Consider the following 20,959-nt stretch of genomic DNA (forward strand, 5'->3'; position numbering starts at 1 on the left):
ATTTTACAGGCTCCAGCTAGCTTACTGTTTTAATAGCTTGAGAGCAACAAGCATCTTTTAAGACCACAGGTCAACTGTCTGTACTTTACCCAAGAGAAAAAGTGTATGTTAAATGGCATGGTGATATTAAATGGCAGTGGGAAACCACTACTCCCTCTTCTCATTCTCTTGCTTATTGGATGTCGACCTTTCAAGCGACTGGCCTTTTTGTGAAAAAAGTACAGTTGGCTTTGAATCGAAAACGGCACAACAAGCGCTGTTAACAGGCTTATACAGTTGTTATGGTAACATGAGCACAGATAAAAGATCTATTTAGAGAAAGTTTGAAGAATGCCAATAGGAATAAAATAAACAATAACACTCATTCATGTAACGATGCTCAATGGTTTGCTAAGTGCTAGTTGAGCAAATAAAACTAGTATGGTTAGCTGGAAGCATGCATGCACATGTTGAAAGCTTGTTCCTGCTTGCCTTGATCAATACGTGGTATGCTGGTTTAATTAAGCTTGTGGTTTGGAGGGGGGACATTTTCCTAAGCAGCTCAACTTAGGGCAGTCAGCTCATTGTTACTCAGACTCTCTGCTGCTTCAGAAAGCTTGGCCTTTCCCAGCAGCCTTCGGCTTTGAAGAAAAATGCATGCATTTGTGTTAGATATTTACAGTCTCCTAAGGACCGGTGTTTTATGGCTGCCATTGTAAATATAAGATCTGCAGAGCTTGTGGTGTGAGTAGAAAGAGCTTGAAAGAATTTAATGGGCATTTTGCAAAATGAGGGTTTTTGTAGCTTTTGAGGGACTTTGTGAATCTTTTGACATTTCTTTGGAGGATACCGTAAAAGATGTAAAGCTGATGATAAAGGTAAGAACTTGGCCAAGAGCCAAATTGCTGTGCTCTCTATAATGTTGACATGGTTGTCTTAGCATTTCACTGCGTGTGAAAATCTGAACTGGGTCATATCTGCTTCACATTTTTGTAAAATAAGGAACTAATTTGTCACTGGATTTCATTGTAAACAATTTATTAAAATGTATATTATCAGTTCATATTAGACAAGAGTTGCCAGCAGGATTGTTCTAGTCCAAGTGACTTGGTGCCTTTCCCCCCATCTAAATAATTTTTTAAAAATGCCTGAACAGGCAGTTTCAGATCTGTATATATTTTAATGCAAGAAGGGCTTGTTTATTTTGACTGCATGTGGTAAAATAACTGGGACTTTTATTCTGATTGAGGTTTAGCTGAGCCCTTTGGTCCCAGCATGCAAAAGAGGAATTGGTACAAAGATTTTTTTTAACGTTACTACCAAACTCATAACCAGAAACTTTGTGGCATCCTAAGTTGCTGTATAAATAGCAAATAGCCTACGTACAAACAGTTCAATATGTTTGAAACTATTTACGTTGTTAAATGGCTCGGGGCCAGGATACGTGAAGGACTGCCTGCCTCCTTCCGTACTGTCCACTACTGCCAGTTAAGATCTGCCTTTCAAGCCCTGCTCTCTGTCCTCTCTGTGCCTTCAGAGGTGACACAGGTGGTGACTAGAAGAAAAGGAATGTGCTGTGAAGTCCCAACCAACTGATGGCAACCCCAGCCATGGGTTGTTCGAGGCAAGAGAAGAGCAGGGGTGGTTTGTCACTGCCTTCATCTGGGCTGCAACCTAAGACATCCCAGTAGCCTACTGTCCAACTGCTGATGATGGCCAACCCTGCTTAGCTCCCAAGCTTTGAAGAGCTCAGGATACGCTGAGCTATTTGGACTGCTGTCGAGATTAGCAACAAAGCATTTTCTGTGGTGGCAACTCACCTTTGGAATAGCCTCTCCCTTGAGGTTCACCTGGCACCTCCTTTACTGTCTTTTACTCGCCAGGCCAAAATATCTATTTTTACCCGACTTTTCATTAGGGTTTTTACCTTTCCACATGTTTAATGGTCTGATTCTGGTCTGAGGTCTCAATGGATATACTCCTGATTAATTTGATGCTATACTGCCCAGTGGCGCAGAGTGTTAAGCTGCAGTACTGCAGTCAAAACCTCTGCTCACGACCTGAGTTCGATCCCGACAGAAGTTGGTTTCAGGTAGCCGGCTCAAGGTTAACTCAGCCTTCCATCCTTCCGAGGTCGGTCAAATTAGTACCCAGCTTGCTGGGGGTAAAGGGAAGATGACTGGGGAAGACACTGGCAAACCACCCCGCAAACAAAGTCTGCCTTGGAAACGTCAGGATGTGACGTCACCCCATGGGTCAGGAATGACCCGGTGCTTGCACAGGGGACCTTTACCTTTTTATACTTGTTTTGACAGTTTGATCTTAGAACAAGATTGGGTGATTATTTTGATTAACATTTTGATTATTAAGTAACATCCAGACTGGTTTCAGTGATTTTGCTGTGCAGAACTGGTTTTGTCCCCACATTGCAGTTTACCATATTCTGAGGGGAGGGGACTTTAAAAACATGTGGTCATACACTGGATTATTCACAAAATTGTTCATATGGCAATTCATCACATAAACACCAGTAGTATGTATTGCCCCCTGCTCTTCCCTGTATATTAACTTCCTGGATTCCTTTGGGATAGTGAGAATTAGGAGCATTTTGCATATTGCAGAAAAGAAAAAAAGGCTGAACCAAAACATAGAACAGACTATATACTCATTTGCATGAAATATTTATGGAAATAGCTGGGTCTTAACCATTCTAGACAAGCTCTAACAATCAAACACATCCAAATTAACCAAGCATAATTCTGGGCTGTCTTTTGATCATGGTGTTTTACTTACCGTAAGTCATGGTTATGGACTTGAACTCTGCTAATTGGTTGTTTACCCTGAAAGTTAGCTTCTTATTATTTCAGAAGAACAATCTATTACATTTTGTTTTCTTAAGGATTATTTCCATATCCCTCTCTCTGAAGACAAACAAGGCAGGAGATATTTGGAGTTGATGTATGCAGGAGCAGTACTGAAGGACAGCTGGATTCTTGCTGATGTAGGGATATCAATTTCTTCCACAATTAAATGTGTTATTAAGGTACTGTACAGCTCTTTAAAAAAAAAAAAAACCCATGCTGCCTAATTAGCAGAGAAATATTCTGTGCATGCTGTTTTCAGTCTCCAAATTATAGCCTTTATGGTAGCAATACTCCGCAGTAATCAAAAGCATCTGACCTTAGCCCAGGACTGGTTTCCTTCAGATAACGACTGCAGAAAGGTGTTAAGACAGTATTAATGAATTCTTAATCTCTCCTTTATTTGTCAGAAACGTCTAAAATTCCTTTTTTTTAATGTCTTTTAAAGGATAGCATAGTACTTCTCAATAGAAGCTGAATCTTCAGAAGGAAAGATTTCTGCAACAGCAAGGACAGATCCAATTAGCAAGTTTATTTAAAGGCAAGACTTTGCTTTTAGATTGCAACTATAATTGAAGCACTAAGAAAGATGCGCCTCCAGCTCTGAATCTCAGCCAGCTCCTTGGCTTAATGGCCTTTGCTGCCCTGCTGCAGTGATTGAGACTAATTTGGGGGAGGGGCCATGACTTTTCCGCATGCTCGACTTACTCCTGATTTTCTTGGTAGTTGATCCATAAGCACTGGAATCGGCTTGAGCACAGTTCTTCCATACATCTGCCTCCCCCCTGAATTTCTCTATCATGGAGTCAGTTTATTCTCTTCCATACATGCCCTAAATAATGAGGAATTTCGAGGGAGGAATGCTTTCATCATCACAGCACCCCCTACTTTTAATTTTTTTTGCCCATGCTTGCATCTAATATCAATATCATGACTGTATCTAATATTGTATCTAATATCAACATCATTTTTAAAAAGGCACTAAAACATCTATCTATAGACACACTGTTGTAATGGTAAGTTAAGCAGGCTCTCTAAATTCCTAGATTTCATTTTTTTTTTTTAAAGTAAGTCTATAGTCTCTTCCCTCGCAAAGGTATAACGGAAAGGCATATTTCTGCAAAGGAAGGTATGTGAGAGACTTAGGCCATTTATGTGTGGGAGGTTTTGCCTTGGATTTGGCGCTCTCTAGATGCACATTTCCCCCGTCCGAATTCTCAAAACTCTGCATTGGGGGCTTGTTGAGATTTGAGAACTTGGATGGGGAAAATGTGCATCTAGAGAGCGACAAATCCAAGGCAAAACCTCCCATGCATAAATGGCCTTACTTTTTTCAAATGCAAGCTGGGAATTCACGGAACCTGCTAACCCCATCATTACAATGGTTTATCGCTAAATTGGTATTTTACTGCCTTAAATCATGAAACCACTCATCTTCAGGGCAGTGGGATGAGAGGGAGTGGTTTGATGACGACAGTCCAGTCATTGAAAAGGCAGATGGGAATGGCTGGGACAAAGAAATCTGGCAGAAACATTATATGAGAGAGAAAAGGCAATTCAAAATCAGCTTCCAGAAAAGATCAGGGTAAAAGTGGTCTCATAAGAACTTCAAAAGGGGGGAGGGAACAAAGGCACAAAAATGCATGTGGAAATCAGAGGATAAACTGAAGCAGTGTGGGTGGGGCCAGAATCAATGAGAACACTTTTGTGAAGTGAGATGTGACTCACAAAAGCTTATACCCTACCAGGAATTTTGTTAGTCTTTAAGGTGCTACTGGACTCTTGCTCTTTTCTGCTGCTACAGATAGACTAACATGGCTACCCATCGTGATTTGTCTCTATGGAAGGCACCACATTTAGCCATACAGAATGGAATAAGGAGGCTGCTTAAGATGGCACTGTAAATCCAGTTGATCAGTGACTGCTTCCAGACAGGGAGCACACAAATGCTTCTCTGGCATGGCAGCACTTACACGTAGGGTTGCCAGGTTCCCCCCTGGACACCACAGGGATGGGGGGTAGGGTTGCCAGCTCCAGGTTGGGAAACTCCCAGAGATTTGGAGGTGGAGCCTGGGGAGAACAGGGACCTCAGTGTGGTACAATGCCACAGGGTCCACCTTCCAAGCATCCATTTTCTCCGGGAAAACTGATCACTGTACTCTGGAGATGAGCTGTAATTCCAGGGGATCCCCAGATCCCACCTGGAGGCTCGCAACTCTACCTACAAGCAACATGGGAGCAGGCAGGATCATCATCTGTTCACCCCTTCTCCACTCTGCTGCATCCTCTCCAAACTCCTCCCCTTTTCCTGTTGTGCTTGCACAAAAGCGGAGGGGCGGAATCACGTCAATAGGCCTGACCGTCCCTTTCCCGTTTCTTTCCTTGCTGAGGGGTGCTGTAAGTAGGCTTGCCAACCTCCAGGTGGGGCCTGGAGATCTCCCAGAATTACAACAATGTACCTGGGGCTGCCTTTGAAGCCTGTTTTTAATTGGTTATGTATGTTCTTTCACCTGTTTGCACTGTTGCTGTTATTCTTTCTTGCTCCTGGTTTTCAAGTTAGAATTTTAAGATTCTTCTTCTCCATTTTATGATGTGGATAATGTTGTTTTACATGCTGCTGTTTAAAGTGTTTCAGATGTTTTCTTTGTTTATATACTTTTTAAAAAGTATTTTTAAAATTTTGTTGTGAGCTGCCTTGTTTTTGTTCAGTGGGATAGAATTTTTTTAAATCAATAAAGGAGTGCTTAATTGTTGGGGTTTCCTTCCAGGAAGAAGACAAGCCAGTTTTCTATGTCTACAATACTGTCACCCATGAAAAAGTGCCCATTATGGGAAAGATTTATCTTCTTTCAGCAAAAGTTTCCCAGCTGAAAACCCTGGTAACCCTGAAGTGTGGCTTCCCAAACAGTATTTATTGTCTCAGGACTCCAGAGGGCAGGGAGATGTATGACTGCAATACCTTGAGTGATTATCAGTTAGATATAGGTATGAATACTATGTCTTTTACCTATTTTCCAAGATTGCCTAGACCTTCCAGTTGCCTAGACCATCAGAAATTAAGAAATTGTTATAGATTTAGATCCAAAGCGGGTTGCCAACCTTCAGGTGCGGCCTAGAGATCTCCTGGTATTACAGTTGATCTCCTGACTATTGAGATCAGTTCCCTTGGAGAAAATGGCTGCTTTGGAGGGTGGATTCTATGGCATTATACCCTGCTGAGGCCCCTCCCTAGACCCCCACCTCCACAGGTTCCACCCCCAAATTCTCAAAGTATTTCCTAACCCAGGACTGGTGATCCTGCATTTCCCCAAAGTAATGGCATTTCCAAGGAGCCCCGTGGCGCAGAGTGGTAAGCTGCAGTACTGCAGTCTAAAGCTCTGCTCACGACCTGAGTTCGATCCCGACGGAAGTCGGTTTCAGGTGGCCGGCTCAAGGTTGACTCAGCCTTCCATCCTTCCGAGGTCGGTAAAATGAGTACCTACCTTGCTGGGGGTAAAGGGAAGACGACTGGGGAAGGCACTGGCAAACCACCCCGCCTTGGAAACGTCGGGATGTGACGTCACCCCATGGGTCAGGAATGACCCGGTGCTTGCACAGAGGACCTTTACCTTTTTTAATGGCATTTCCATTGGTGGAGTAGGGGAGGACAATTTTTATTGATTTCTCTCCTCCCTCTGCAGGCCCCATTTTACCACCACACTGTTCTCAAAGGTCCCTTGCCTACCAAGAGTAGAACTGGTGGTGGTGGAAAGTGCCCTCAAGTTGCAGCCAATTTATGGCAACTCCATAGGTTTTCAAGGCAAAAGACATTCAGAGGTGGTTTGCCATTCCCTGCCCCTGCGTAACAGCCCTGAACTTCCTTGGTGGCCTCCCATCCAAGTACTAACCAGAGCTGACCCTGCTGATCTTCCAGCATGGTGTAGTGGTTAAGAGCGGTGGAATCTAATCTGGAGAACTAGGTTTGTTCCCCACTCCTCCACATGAGCAGCAGACTCTAATCTGGTGAACTGTGCTGGTTTCCCCACTCCTACACATGCAGCCAGCTGGGTGACCTTGGGCTAGGCACAGTTCTCTTAGAGCTCTCTCATCCTCACTTACCTCACAAGGTGCCTGTTGTGGGGAGAGGAAGGCGATTGTAAGCCAGTTTGAATCTCCTTGAAAGGGAGATAAAATTGGCATATAAAAACCAACTCTTCTTCAAAGATCTGAGGAGATTGGGCTAATCTGGGCCATCCAGGTCAGGGCAGTAGAAAGAGGGGGGAGCATAGTGAGCTACAGGAGGAAGAAGAGGTCCCATTCTGCCACCATCTTTGTTCCACTGGCAGCGCTTGGACTGTAACCCATAATTTTTGCTTAGGGGAAAATTCCTACATACAAAATGGTCTTCATCTTGGCTGGCTGGCACTATATTTTGCCATATTACTGGGCTGAGAGTTTCATGACTATGCAAATGTTATACCTAACAATGCTAGAAACTGAGCCGAATGACTGTAACTTTCTTTTGGCAGGTACTTTACTTCATATGGATGTTTGGGATGGATGGAAAGAATTCCTCACTGGATGTCTCTTGGGAAACAAATACAAAGTCCAGCGCTATCTATCAAAGGAAAAACCAGTAGTCAAGTATGGTGACTCATAAATAATAATAATAATAAATAAAATAAATAAATAAAAAAGGAGAAAATAGATTTCTCCTTTTTTGACTGAGCACTTCTGTTCCAAAATGCCTCTTATGGAAGTCTGCACCTGCTTGGCCTACATTATACAATGGCCTTGGCACCCTCGTGTAAAATGCTGCTCAGGCAAATGGAAACGTCCTCTACAGTGGATTGCAACCACCACCACCCCAAACTAAAACAAACCTCATGTACTTAAGTAAAGCTTGATGTACAGTGCAGTAAGAGGGAGGTTTTACAGCCCAAAGGCACCTACTGATTTATGTCTTTACGCACTCAAATGTCTGTATATCTAAGAGAGCCAGCGTGGCGTAGTGGTTAAGAGCGGTGGTTTGGTGGAGTCTGATCTGGAGAACTGGGTTTGCTCCCCCACTCCTCCCCACGAGTGGTGGAGGCTAATCTGATGAACCAGGTTGGTTTCCTCACTCCTACACATGAAGCCAGCTGGATGACCTTGGACTAGTCACACTCTCTCAGCCCCACCTACCTCACAGGGTGTCTGTTGTGGGAAGGGAGAGGGAAGGTGATTGTAAGCCAATTTGATTCTTCCTTAAGTGGGGTCAGCCATGACTGTAATATAAGATATTGCAATCTTAGAAAAACACCCAGGTTTGCAGGAAAATCTTACTAAAATTACTAAACCCTTATTTGGGGGTTATGTGCGGATGTTACCCCCCCAAAAATAACTCAGAGTTAAAGCAGCTAGGAACCAGTAAGGAGGAGGAAGAAGAAGAGTTGGTTTTTATATGCTGACTTTCTCTGCCACTTAAGGAAGAATCAAACCGGCTTACAATCATCATCACTTCCCCTATCCACAACAGACACCCTGTGAGGTAGGCAGGGCTGATAGAGCTCCAAGAGAACTGTGACTAGCCCAAGCTGGCTTGATGTGGAGGAGTGGGGAAACCAGCCCGGTTCACCAGGTTAGCGTCTGCCGCTCATGTGGAGGAGTGGGGAATCAAACCTGGTTCTCCAGATTAGAGTCCACCACCAATCCAAATCACCGCTCTTAACCACTACACCATGCTGGCTCTGCCTTGATCTCCATGGGGTGGAGGAGCAGAGAACAAGAGAGAGTGGGCAGGCAAGAAGGGATCTGGAAGCCCAACGACATGAGCCAGAGTGGGGAGGAGGCAGAGGTAGCCAAGCCGGGACAGAGGAATACATGGTGGGTGGCAAGCAGGAGCCAGATACGGGGGGCGGGGGGGAGGAGCCAGAAGTGTTAGTGGAAAAGGGGGAAATGGGATTTCTCCTCCTTGACAAGCCTTCAGAGGTTTGTCTTTTGTGTCCACTGGATATTATGAAATACCCCTCTGGTATGCTTGGTTGAAGCATATGTCACACCGTTCTGTCAGATGCTACGTTTACAATCATGAATGAATGTGGTGCTTGTATATCATTGTCACTGTTTTGACTGACAGTGTCCAGCAAGAAAAACATATGCAGACTCAACCATCTTTCCTTTTACCATGGGATACCCATCAGTGCATCGGCAAAGACTGGTTTTTCTCTGCTTGCCATTTCTCTACTTCCCATGTGCATCTTTGGTGAAGACAAGTCCTTACAATGTTATCCACTTCAGTTTTATTTAATGCAGGATGGGAAGACATGCAGGTTTGAGCACTGTGTTCTCGTCATTTTCCTGACTGAATAGATCCCTGCCAGTAGAGTGGATTTACCTAGTTTATGACTCATGACATCTAGTTCTCAACAGAATGCCTTAAGGAAGTCCTTGGACCACATCAACTATCCAAACCAATCTCCATCTCCCATGTACCTATTGACACCTTTACAAAGGCACCTTTCATTGATGTGAACTTCCTCTTATCCAAATGTCTGTGGGGTCATAGCTCAGTGGTAGAGCACCTGCTTGGCATGCAGAAGGTCCCAGGTTCAGTCCCCGGCATCACCAGTTGAAAGGGACTAGGCAAGAAGGTGATGTGAAAGACCCCTGCCTGACACCCTGGAGAGCCGCTGCTGGTCTGAGTAGACAGTACTGACTTTGATGGACCAAGGGTCTGATTCAGTGGAAGGCAGCTTCATGTGTTCTTCATGTGTTCATGTGTGTCATTTGGAAAAGTGGGAGCAATGCTGGACATATGCGTTTGAGCTGTAGTTTTGCGAAGGACTTTTTTTTAATGCTGACTTAACATTTCATGTGCCTTCTCTCTTTCAGTTATCAAAAGAGGGTAGCCCTTTATATGGCAGCCTTTTGTGGACACCTTCAGCTTTCGGCATGGCTCCTGAGACAGGGTGCAAGACCCACTGAGGAAGTCGGCGTGCACCCCTACCGTGAATGGTGTCAAAGCAACCACCATCCAGATGTGGCTAAGTGTCCAGTCCATGCAGCCGCTGATGCTGGCCAACTCATGATGCTGAAAGCCTTCATTAATTATAGCATCCTGTGTCTTGAGTGCCAAAACTCTGCAGGGCAAACTCCACTGCAATTATGTATCCAATATAAACATAAGGATTGCGTATTGTACTTAGTCACCAAGATGTGGTCCATGGTTTCTTACCCCAATTTTCCCCTTCCCATGAAAATCTACATTAAGTTAAAACTGTGGCTTCTTAAGGCTCAAAATAACATCTGTAGGATAAAGCGACGCAACCAGACTGCCGTCTTCAGGACACGAGTTGGAGACATTGTCCTTGTGGATGGTTTTACAAAGCCAAAAATGACTTCAAAAGGCTTTTATCAAGCCATGGTCAAGGATGCAGGCAGCAAACGGCTACGTTTAAATAATCTGTTCCAACACAGGCAGGGGGCATGTTGCTTGAAGGCTTCAGAAGGGGACCAAAAAGGAGTGAATCTCAAATTACCACCACTGGGAGATGCAAACAAGAGCACAGACAAGCCTCAGCGAAAAAAGAGAAGCAGAAAGAAGAATGTGTCTCTTTGCAATGAAGAAAATATGGACCAAAATATGTGCCTAGCAAGAGTTCCCCTGCCCCCCATTTCTATCCTCAAGCCTCATCACTATTATTCCATCCCTGATGCAAAGTTTCTGCTAAACCCTTCTTTGGAGTCATTCTCCGAACACAGTGGAAGAACTCCGAGGGAGAACGCTATCTACTATTTAGCTCTTGCCAGGTATTTCTTTATCTTTACAAAGGGTTGACCATTTGTTTTGAAGTACAGCCCAAAATCAGAAACCAGGCCTATTCCTCAGGGAGGTTCACAGTTTAGCGGTTCCTCTGGCAGCAAATATTTGAAGGGGGAAACTTCCTGTCAATCACAAACCCCACTGGGCAAGAGCCTTGCCCACTTTTCTGAGACCCATGGCAGGTGCCACACTGGGGAACAGTGCCAGGGTTGCCAATATCCAGGTGGGGCCTAGAGATTTCCCAGAATTACAACGGATCTCCTGACAACGGAGATCAGTTTCCCTGGATGAAATGGCTGCTTTGGAGGATGGACTCTATGCCTTATACCTCACTGAGTACCCTCCCCTCCCCAAACGTCACCTGCCCCTGGCTCCACCCTCAAATCTCCAGGAGTTTCCCATCCCAGAGTGGACAATCCTAAATGGTGCTCAAAAGAGCAAGAACCACAAGTGGCATGTCAAAGAGCCACATGTGGCTCTAGGGTTGCCAGGTCCCTCTTCACCACCAGTGGGGGTTTTTTGGGGTGGAGCCTGAGGAGGGTGGGGTTTGAGGAGGGGAGGGACTTCAATGCCATAGAGTCCCATTGCCAAAGTGGCCATATTCTCAAGGTGAACTGATCTCTATTGGCTGAAGATCAGTTGCAATAGCAGGAGATCTCCAGCTACTAGGATTACAGCAATCTGAAACAAAGTGTGGAGTATTAGACATGATATGTTAGTGCAGGAAATGGTATTACTTAAGCATAAAAACAAAGCACTGAAACCCTGACCTGGATAGGCCAGGCTAGCCCAATCTCATCAGATCACAGAAAGTAAGCAGGGTCAGCCCTGGTTAGTATTTGGATGGGAGATCACTAAGGAATTCCATGGTTGCTATGCAGAGACAGGCAATGGCAAACCACCTCTTTTAGTCTCTTGCCTTGAAAACCCTATGGGGTTGCCATGAGTTGGATGTGACTTGATTCCGCCCCCCCAAAAAAACACGAAAGTAGGATAATACATACAGTGAACAGATGATGCATACTCTACACAGAGATATAGTTCACAATCCTGTTCCTTTCATAAAACCACAGTCCAGAACCATTTGTTATAATATAGCCCTATTACCTTTATTAAAAATGCCCTGTTTTTAGCATAGGATTTATTTGCGCTGCAAAACTAGAAACTTTTGTGTTTTTAAAAATGTACATGAAAGGATGCATATGTCTCATAGGCTGTATAATTTATGCCAGTCTTTGTGTCTTGATGATGCTATTTTGTTGAGGGGCGGGGCACAAACTGCCTCCCTGTTTTCTTCAGTTTTTTAAAAAATTGTGTGTGTATATCTGTAAGCAAGAGAAGCAGAGACACAATAACTGAATTGTCTTCAGTAATTATAGGTTTACCAATTATAATTCACAGTTGGAAAGAGTTCTATAAATAAGTAGTGGGAAGATGAAGACTGTCAGTGATGAGTAAATACTGCCATCATGTGGCCGTGATGGTTTAAGGTTTAAAACAAAAGCTTAATCTAACACATAGGGCACTTTAACAGATGCTGAATAATGCACTTTTAATCTACTTTCAAAGCACTTTAATGATCGTTTGTGAGTGGTGCTTGGTCAGCAGCTGTAGAAAAAGATACTGTTTCCACACAAGCTATTTCCCGCAAGTCTGGTCCTTTAAAACTTCGGGCTTTGGTCTAGGGTTGCCAGGTCCCTCTTCGCCACTGGCGGGAGGTTTTTGGGGCGGAGCCTGAGGAGGGCAGGGTTTGGGGATGGGAGGAACTTCAATGCCATAGAATCCAATTGTCAAAGCGGCCATTTTCTCCAGGTGAACTGATCTCTATCGTCTGGAGATCAGTTGTAATAGCAGGAGATCTTCAGCTACTACCTGGAGGTTGGCAACCCTACTTTGGTTGGCTATCTAGACTTGCCTTGGCTGCTTTCTCTGTACATTCAGGGATTTTGCCTGGATTCCATACTTTTCCAGGTGTGCTTTTCCCTCAAATATGTTTGGGTCGATTTCTACTTGCTGGACTGTTAGTGGGGAAGTCTTCAATCCACAGCTATTTTGTTCTGCCCATTTCTGAGCATCACCAATACCTCATGCAGACTCGGCCTCCCCATCCCTATCCTCCAAACTCAACCCTCCCCCCTCCCCCCAAAGTGCCCATGTATAGAAAAATGTTTGGTTTTCCCAATTTAATTTTTTTAAAGAACATGATAATTGTGTTATTTTTCTGCTTTCATTGAGATCAGTTCTTTCCTAGCAGTGAAGGTGTAATCTTTTGATTTCAGCCCCAAAAAGCATATTGATGGTGGTGTTTGGTCTGCTTTAAAAAGTTGGATAAATGCTTTGCAATCGCTGCTCAGTTTGCCTTTGCACAAGGGGTGGGGTACTGCTGGCTGGCCATGTTTATGGTGAAGGTTTATTGTCTTGTTTAAAAATGTTTTGTAAAGCAGTACCCCTAGGGTTACAGAGCCCCGTGGCGCAGAGTGGTAAGCTGCAGTACTGCAGTCCAAGCTCTGCTCACGACTTGAGTTCGATCCCAACAGAAGTCGGTTTCAGGTAGCTTAAGGCTCAAGATCGACTCAGCCTTCCATCCTTCCGAGGTTGGTCAAATGAGTACCCAGCTTGCTGGGGGTAAAGGGAAGACGACTGGGGAAGGCACTGGCAAACCACCCCGTAAACAAAGTCTGCCTCGTAAACCCTGGGATGTGACGTCACCCCAGGGGTCAGGAATGACCTGGTGCTTGCACTGGGAACTCTTCGCCACCGGCTGGAGGGTTTTGGGATGGAGCCTGAGGAGGGCGGGGTTTGGGGAGGGGAGGGACTTCAATGCCATAGAGTCCAATTGCCAAAGTGGCCAAAGCGGCCATTTCCTCCAGGTGAACTGATCTCTATCAGCTGGACGTCAGTTGTAATAGCAGGAGATCTCCGGCTAGAACCTGGAGGTTGGCAATCCTAAGTATCCCCCCTCCCCAGTTTTCATTGCACACACATCGCCCCTTTTTCATTTTGCCAAAGGGTCGCAGTAACGCTAATGAGTCTGTGCAAAAAAGGGAGGGAGGCGGTGGCATTACACCACCGATGACCACAGGAAATCCCAACATTTGGAAGAGGTGGTGGAGGAACCTCAATCTCAGGGTCTGTGGAAAAGTTTCTTCACTCTCATTGCTGAAAGCGAAGAGGCCAATCCACATTCATTCAAAATGCTTAAATAATTAACAATCGTAACATAACTGAAGATATTCATTTGGAAACACCCGGTAGAAAGAAGGGAACTTAATTTAATCACTCAACATTGGATCAATGGAGCCATAAATTAATGAATACCCCAAAAAACCATGTATGTTTAATACTGAGAAATGCATCGCTTTGTTTTTTAAACCAAGATTTTTAGACTTGATACAACTAAATTAATCTGCTAATAAATATCACAATCCAAATCTTTAATTGTTGGTGTTACACACATGTACTATTTTAAAAACTGGTTTGTATTATATTTTTAAACTGTTGACTAGGGTTGCCATACTCCAGGTGGTGGAGAAAAAAAGACACCTCTGTACAAATATCCAGGGGATAAGAAAATCAGTACAGGAGCAAATATTATTGGAAATCAACAAATTCTTATTGTGACTACACACATATATATTACAAAAATAGTCACGTTGACCATCAACATACAAAACGCAACATGCATCAGACACAAAAGGTGGGTAATAAATAGGGTGAGTACACTTCAGTCAATAATCTTTCTATGTTTCTTTTTCCACAGGAGCAGGTTTGGACACAAGTTCATCAAGAGGATACAATCGTTTCGAAGTCTCAAAAAAAAAAGCCTTTCTCTGACCTTACCCTTAGAGGAAGGAACTTTGAATTTTACCCTGCTTGGGATATTTTGATATTGCAATACTTTGGCAACCTTACCCTAAGGGGATTTTGCAACATGGATGATAACATAGGAATTTATGAGAGTTCTGTTATGAAGGACTGATGAAGATTTGAATTTTGAGACTTCGAAACGATCGTATCCTCTTGATGAACTTGTGTCCATTGACATCCTTTCGTCCATACAAACCTGCTCCTGTGGAAAAAGAAACATAGAAAGATTATTGACTGAAGTGTACTCACCCTATTTATTACCCACCTTTTGTGTCTGATGCATGTCGCGTTTTGTATGTTGATGGTCAACGTGACTATTTTTGTGATATATATGTGTGTAGTCACAATAAGAATTTGTTGATTTCCAATAATATTCGCTCCTGTACTGATTTTCATACTCCAGGTGGTGGCTGAAGATCTCCTGCTATTACAACTGATGTCCAGGAAACAGAGATCAGCTCCCCTGGAGAAAATGGCCGCTTTGGCAATTGGACTCTATGGCATTGAAGTCCCTCCCCTCTCCAAACCCTGCTCTCCTCAGGTTCCACCCCCAAAATAGCTAGGTATTTCCCAACCCAGAGCTGGTAACCCTACTGTTGACTTCCTTGAAGGCCCTAATTGGGTACACAGATGGCCAAGTATATTTTTTTGCCTGTGTGTACCCATAATGATCAAGATGTAGAAGAAGAGGTGGTTTTTATATGCCGACTTTTTCTACCACTTAAGGGAGACTCAAACCGGCTTACAATCACCTTCCCTTCCCCTCCCCACAACAGACACCCTGTGAGGTAGGTGGGGCTGAGAGAATGTGACTTGCTCAAGGTCACCCAGCTGGCTTCGTGTGTAGGAGTGGGGAATCAAACCCAGTTCTCCAGATCAGACTTCACCACTCCAAACCACCGCTCTTAACCACCACACCACGCCTGCTGTTGTGTACCACAAGAAAGTGCCTTGAATGCATTGTTGTGGCAACTGCAACAAAGCTGATTTGACAGCATCTGCTCTAAAACATAGCACTCCAAGGTGTCTGAGACGGAGCTTTCAGGGTCAGTTTTGCCAAATGCCGTAAGGCCATTTCCAGCATTTTGTTGCTCCAGAAAAAGAAAAAAAAAAGAATAAATGTGATGTAATATTACAAAAAAGTCTCTTACCTGGCCAGAACTGTCCATAGCATGCATCAACACAGGAGTCCAGTTGTGGAGAGAACAAGGTACAAATAATGCCTGGTGATTTTTCCCCCCAGAACAGTGGCTTGCATTCCTTTGGCAGCATTATCACAGTTCTGGCCTCAAAGATTAGACATCAACAATCAATACTTTTCTGTCACCCTTCCCAACACAACCCTAGCAAGACCTTTTTCCTGTTGTATCAGTGTCGTGCAGAGAGTGTTTGTGTATTCCCCAGCAAAAAAAAAAAGGATCCCAAATAACAGGGGGAAAGTTGCATGGAGGAAGATGCTTTGTAGCATACCTGGTCTCTCCCAATGCTGGTGCTGTGATTGTAGGGACCTTGGCACATCAATACTAGCCTTGGGCATTTTTTACAGCTGAAGCAAAAGCTTAGAAGTGTGGTCTTTAGGGTTACCAGCCTCCAAGTGGCAGCTGGAGATCTCCTGCTATTACAACTGATCTCCAGATGACAGAGATCAGTTCCCCTGGAGTTAATGGCCGCTTTGGCAATTGGACTCTTTGTCATTAAAGTCCCTCCCCTCTCTAAACCCTGCCCTTCTCAGACTCCACCCACAAAATCTCCAGGTATTTCCCTACCCGGAACTTACAACCCTACCTTCCTGCTCCACTCTGAAGCACACCTTTTAAAAATTGCACAGGGCTGGAGCATGCTTTATGGGTGTTGTGGGAATGTTATCCAAAACCGTGGGGAGAACAAGGCAACCTCTGAAGGTTGGAAAATTTATGCATAATCAAAACAAAGCCCCGAAGTAGTCGGTGGAGGGGGATGGCCGCGAGGGAAACAGCCGTGCATAAAAGGCCTAGGTCTGCAAGTACTTTCTACATGCTTCACTCTCACTGCGCTTGAAAACTCCAAGTCTGGGTGCTTAGAATGTGGAATGAGGGTATAAGCAAGCCCCAGAGGTCACAGCTCTCTGTCATAATAAAAGGGTATATAAAAAACATAGTAAATCATGATCATTCAAAGTATATTGTGAATAATTATTCCCATGTAATCATTCTCAAGAGTTTATAAAACCATTTGGAGGAATCGTTGGACAACTGCCAAATATTTTGATATGCTGTCAAAACAGCGAGTGTTGTTAATTACCCTCGCAACAGCTGGAGCTTTGAAGCTCGATCAGTCTCATTTTGGCAGCAGAACTAAAAACTTTGCTAGCCATGTGAGGCAACAGCCAATGTACTCGGAGGGACTCATAAAGAGTTCAACAAAAAGAAGTTGCGGGCAAATTTTCCCACTGCTATTGCACTATAAGAACATAAGCGAAGCAAACAGGACAGGGCTTTGTTGAACTGGACATGTGCGCGGGGAGACAGGAGGGTGACTCTGACAGAATGGGTTGCATTTTCCTGTAAGAATTCATACTTACTGCTCATTAATGTGAGAAGTTGCCTTATACCGAGTCAAACCATTAGTCTGCTAGCCGTGTATTGTACATTCTGATTGGTAGAGACGTGTGTAAAATTTGCACCACGGCAGTCTATTTCCTTATGGTCATAAATTGACAAAAGGTGTTGTAAAGTGCACAACCGAACATTTACAGAACAAAATTAACTTGTGGGTAACCTTGGACCAGTCACACATTCTCAGCCTAAACCACCTCACAGGGTTGTTGTGAGGTTTAAAATGGAGGAGAGGAGAACACTGTATGCTGCTTTGGGTCCCCATTGGTGAGAAACGCAGGCTATACATGAAGAACTACATAAATAATGTTAAAGCTTTTTTCAAAAGAAAAAAGTTGGCGATTTGGGCCCTATCTGTAAGTAAAATACTTTTTCTTTTGTGACCAACTTTGCTTTCCACATAGCAGCTCGATCTTGTCAGATCTTGAAAGCTAAGCTGGGTTTGCAACCTCCAGGTACTAGCTGGAGATCTCCTGCTATTACAACTGATCTCCAGCAATTGGACACCTCTGTTTGTCTGTTGCTGTGAAAACCCGATGGGGTCATCATAAATTGGCTGTGACTTGATGGCGCTTTTCACCTCCAAGAATTAGAAACCTTTCATCCTTATAAAAGTCATTGCACAATGCTTTCCCGAGAGAAGTTGGTCCAGTAAGAGCCATTAAACTGACTTCCTAGAACAATCGTCTATATGGAGGTTTAGTTCCACTGAAGTCAATGACAGCAGGATTACAGCGAATTATTCACTCATTATGTCACTCACAGGCCATTCCAGCCCTTTCTCAGTTTCAGTTTTTCATTTGTCTTGGTTGCTACGGAATTACAGTCTCTCTCTGCCCTTATCGAGGCAACTGCCCTGTTATTATTCCAACGTTTCTATTGGGAAAAAATAGGGTTGCCAGCCTCCAGGTAGTTAGCAAAATGCAAACGTTAATAGGTGCTAGAAAAGAGAGACAAACAGTGTGAAGCAAATATTCCTAACAACTGTGACTAAACAATATACAATATATACATGGAATTAATCATTTTACAGGCAAAAAAGTCCTCTTCTTAAATATTTCAAAGATGATCCGTTCCAATGGCATAAGTTATTCTCAGGTATAAATCCAACAGGTATAGATCCAAAGTTTTATAGATCAAAACATGGGGGACGGCCGTTTCACCTTGGTTTCTTCAGCCCCACATTATTTCATCCATACAATGGTAATTTCAAAGCCTAGCAAAGTCCATAAAGGTTCAATATTAAGCCACAGCAATGTCCACAAGTTCCCAAAAGGGATACTAACGTAGTTAGTACCTATTAATATTTATTATTAATAATAATAAATTATTATTATTATTAATATTATTTATTTATATTATTTATTTATATTAATAATTAGCACCTATTAATATTTGCATTTTGCTAACTGGCTCTGTGCATTTGTGTACCTTTTACCCGTGCTAATTTCCAAACCGCCAAGGTATAGGCACGGAGGTGCCTTTGTTTTGTTTTTGCTAAGCCTCCAGGTAGTAGCTGGAGATCTCCTGCTATTACAACTGATCTCTAGCCAATAGAGATCAGTTCCCCTGGACAAAATGGCTACTTTGACAATTGGACTCTATGGCACTGAAGCCCCTCCCCTCCCCAAACCCCGCCCTCCTCAGGCTCCGCCCCAAAAGCCTCCCACCGGTTGCGAAGAGGAACCTGACAACCCTAGGAAAAACAACACTTAACGTGTGGCACTACATGTAGCTAGCCCATCCATGATCGTTTCCTTTCCAGTTCTGTTCTGCTTCCTTGCACGCTGGCTGGCTTTCGATTCTCCACAGAGCGGTTCCTTCTCTGAGCTCACCATTTGTATTTTAAAAACCTTTATCCTGCCTTTCTGCCAGTAGAGATTCAAGACAACTGGCCTTGGTTTGGGTTCTCTCAGAACCTGATAGTAGAACAATAATGACTTTACTTCCTGGCATTCTGCTTGGTCCCTTTACATTTCATTTTGGTTCTTTGGTGTTTTACCTCCTGTTTAAAAATTATGGCTCACAACAATTACTAGGCAGGCAGCAGGTTGGCAACCCTAACAAAATGTAATATCCTTTGGGGAGTGTACACACAACTCACCCCTGGGATTCTACAGTATTATGGGATACAAATATTTTAATGATAAATAAATAATACTAATAATTGTGTCGTTTGCTGAGAAGACATCACCCTGCTACAGCATCATTACATGCTGACATTTCTAGTAGTTTTTATTATATTTTATAGGCATAAGGGACAGACAGTGCCATCCTAAACAGAATTACGCCCTTCTAACCCATTGATTTCAGTGGAATTACCCTCTTCTGCAACTCTGCTTAGGATAGCACTTTTGATCTCTGCTCGAATGATGACTGGAAAAAAGTAACAAACGTTTCTGTATCTTTTCTTGTAGTGCATTTAAAGAGAAACCTTGGCTGCAGCAACTGAGCATCGCAAGAACCCTAGCAAAAAAAAGCATCTGCAAACCTGTGTGCTGAAGGAACCCAATTTTAAGTGAGCATATCCAGGAGAGGATCCATCTAGAAATGAACACGAACATTCAGCCACATTCAAGGAGGTTGCAATCCTAAAAACACTTCTCTGAGAGTAAATCTCATTGCATAAACTTGGACTTACTTCTGAGTAGACCTGCTTAAGTTTTCTCCCCCAGTATCTCCTTTTCCTCCATGAAATGATGTTCAGAGAGGGTCAACAAACATTATTAATAAAGTAATACATTTTCAACAGGAGTAGTGTATATAACTCATGACTGTGCATCTGGAGTTTTGTTAGGGTTGCCAGGTCCCTCTTCACCATCAGCGAGAGGTTTTTAGGGCTGAGCCTAAAGAGGACGGGGTTTGGGGAAGGCCTAAAGACTAAAGAGGACGGGGTTTGGGGAAGGACTTCAATGCCATAGAGCCCCTCCACAGTAGAAGGGGATATGGCTGTTTCGAAGTCTTCTTCAGTCCCACTTCTAATCCAATTCTTAATGCTGAAGAAGTGGGACTGAAGAAGACTTTGAAACGGCCGTATCCCCTTCTACTGTGGAGGCTTTGTTCTCCTCTTCTATTTTTGGAATAATATTCTTGCTGAGTTACCATAAATGGACCAGTTTGAAGATTGGAATTTAATGATTTACATGTGATCCATGTGGACATTTCATCATTTTACATCCTATTGTATTTGTTGCAAGCAATAGTCATTTTAGGATGTTATATTGTATGTATGCTTTGTACAATAGTTTGATCCACTCTCAATAGAAATTGCATTTTACTAATGTCAGTGTCTGTACTACCTGGAAGTTGGATACCATAGGTTTTGTTATTCAGATGTCTGTGATCATGATGGTTCTAAAGCAAGCTCATGCTAGTTTAGAATGCTACTGAAAGTAACTTTTGAATAACAATGTAATCTGAATACAGGAGAGTCATCTTTATTACATTTGTACAGAAAGAATATTGTTTGTACAGCATGTCAAAGAGACTAGATGACTTGAAAAACTAGGCTTAAACAATGCCTGAAGATAAAAACAGGCCTCTACTATTTGTGTAACCCCCAGGACTTGAGTGGTTTAGCCAAGCCAGGCCAGAGACAGAAAATGGAAGTTAGCAGAGTCTATTTTGCTAGAGAGCAGAATAAGCTTTTCTGAGCTCATCACCTTGTCTAAAGTAATTGGAAAATTGTGTATCTAAAAAGTTAATTAGTAAAAGGCAGGAATTAAATTTTATATAACTAGTATTATTGTTGTAATTAGGTTGTTATTTAAGGGCTATATGTCTTTCAAGCTGCAGATTACAGCCCGGTTTCTGTGTTGCTCAATATTGTTGGGACTGAAATTCCTTTTGAAAAAGGAGGGCATTGGAAAGACTTT

At 43.2% G+C, this 20,959-nt stretch overlaps 1 protein-coding gene across 3 annotated transcripts; it reads left to right on the forward strand.

Annotated features, from left to right (window-relative positions):
• The first annotated feature begins 662 nt into the window (after window positions 1-662).
• ANKUB1 (ankyrin repeat and ubiquitin domain containing 1) lies at window positions 663-19,643 on the forward strand. 3 transcript variants are annotated; one of them, XM_056850151.1, is made up of 6 exons: window positions 663-857; window positions 2,879-3,022; window positions 5,609-5,825; window positions 7,349-7,463; window positions 9,693-10,610; window positions 19,502-19,643. In XM_056850151.1, exons 1-6 carry the CDS (start codon window positions 768-770, stop codon window positions 19,584-19,586), a joined length of 1,569 nt encoding a protein of 522 aa, XP_056706129.1. In that variant the 5' UTR covers window positions 663-767; the 3' UTR covers window positions 19,587-19,643. The 3 variants fall into 3 exon arrangements, with proteins under 3 accessions (XP_056706129.1, XP_056706130.1, XP_056706131.1); XM_056850152.1 differs by lacking the exon at window positions 2,879-3,022; XM_056850153.1 differs by lacking the exon at window positions 663-857 and having other exon boundaries at window positions 2,954-3,022; window positions 5,694-5,825.
• Window positions 19,644-20,959: the final 1,316 nt, after the last annotated feature.

Source organism: Euleptes europaea, chromosome 5 (assembly GCF_029931775.1).
Source record: "Euleptes europaea isolate rEulEur1 chromosome 5, rEulEur1.hap1, whole genome shotgun sequence".
Lineage (NCBI taxonomy): Eukaryota > Metazoa > Chordata > Lepidosauria > Squamata > Sphaerodactylidae > Euleptes > Euleptes europaea.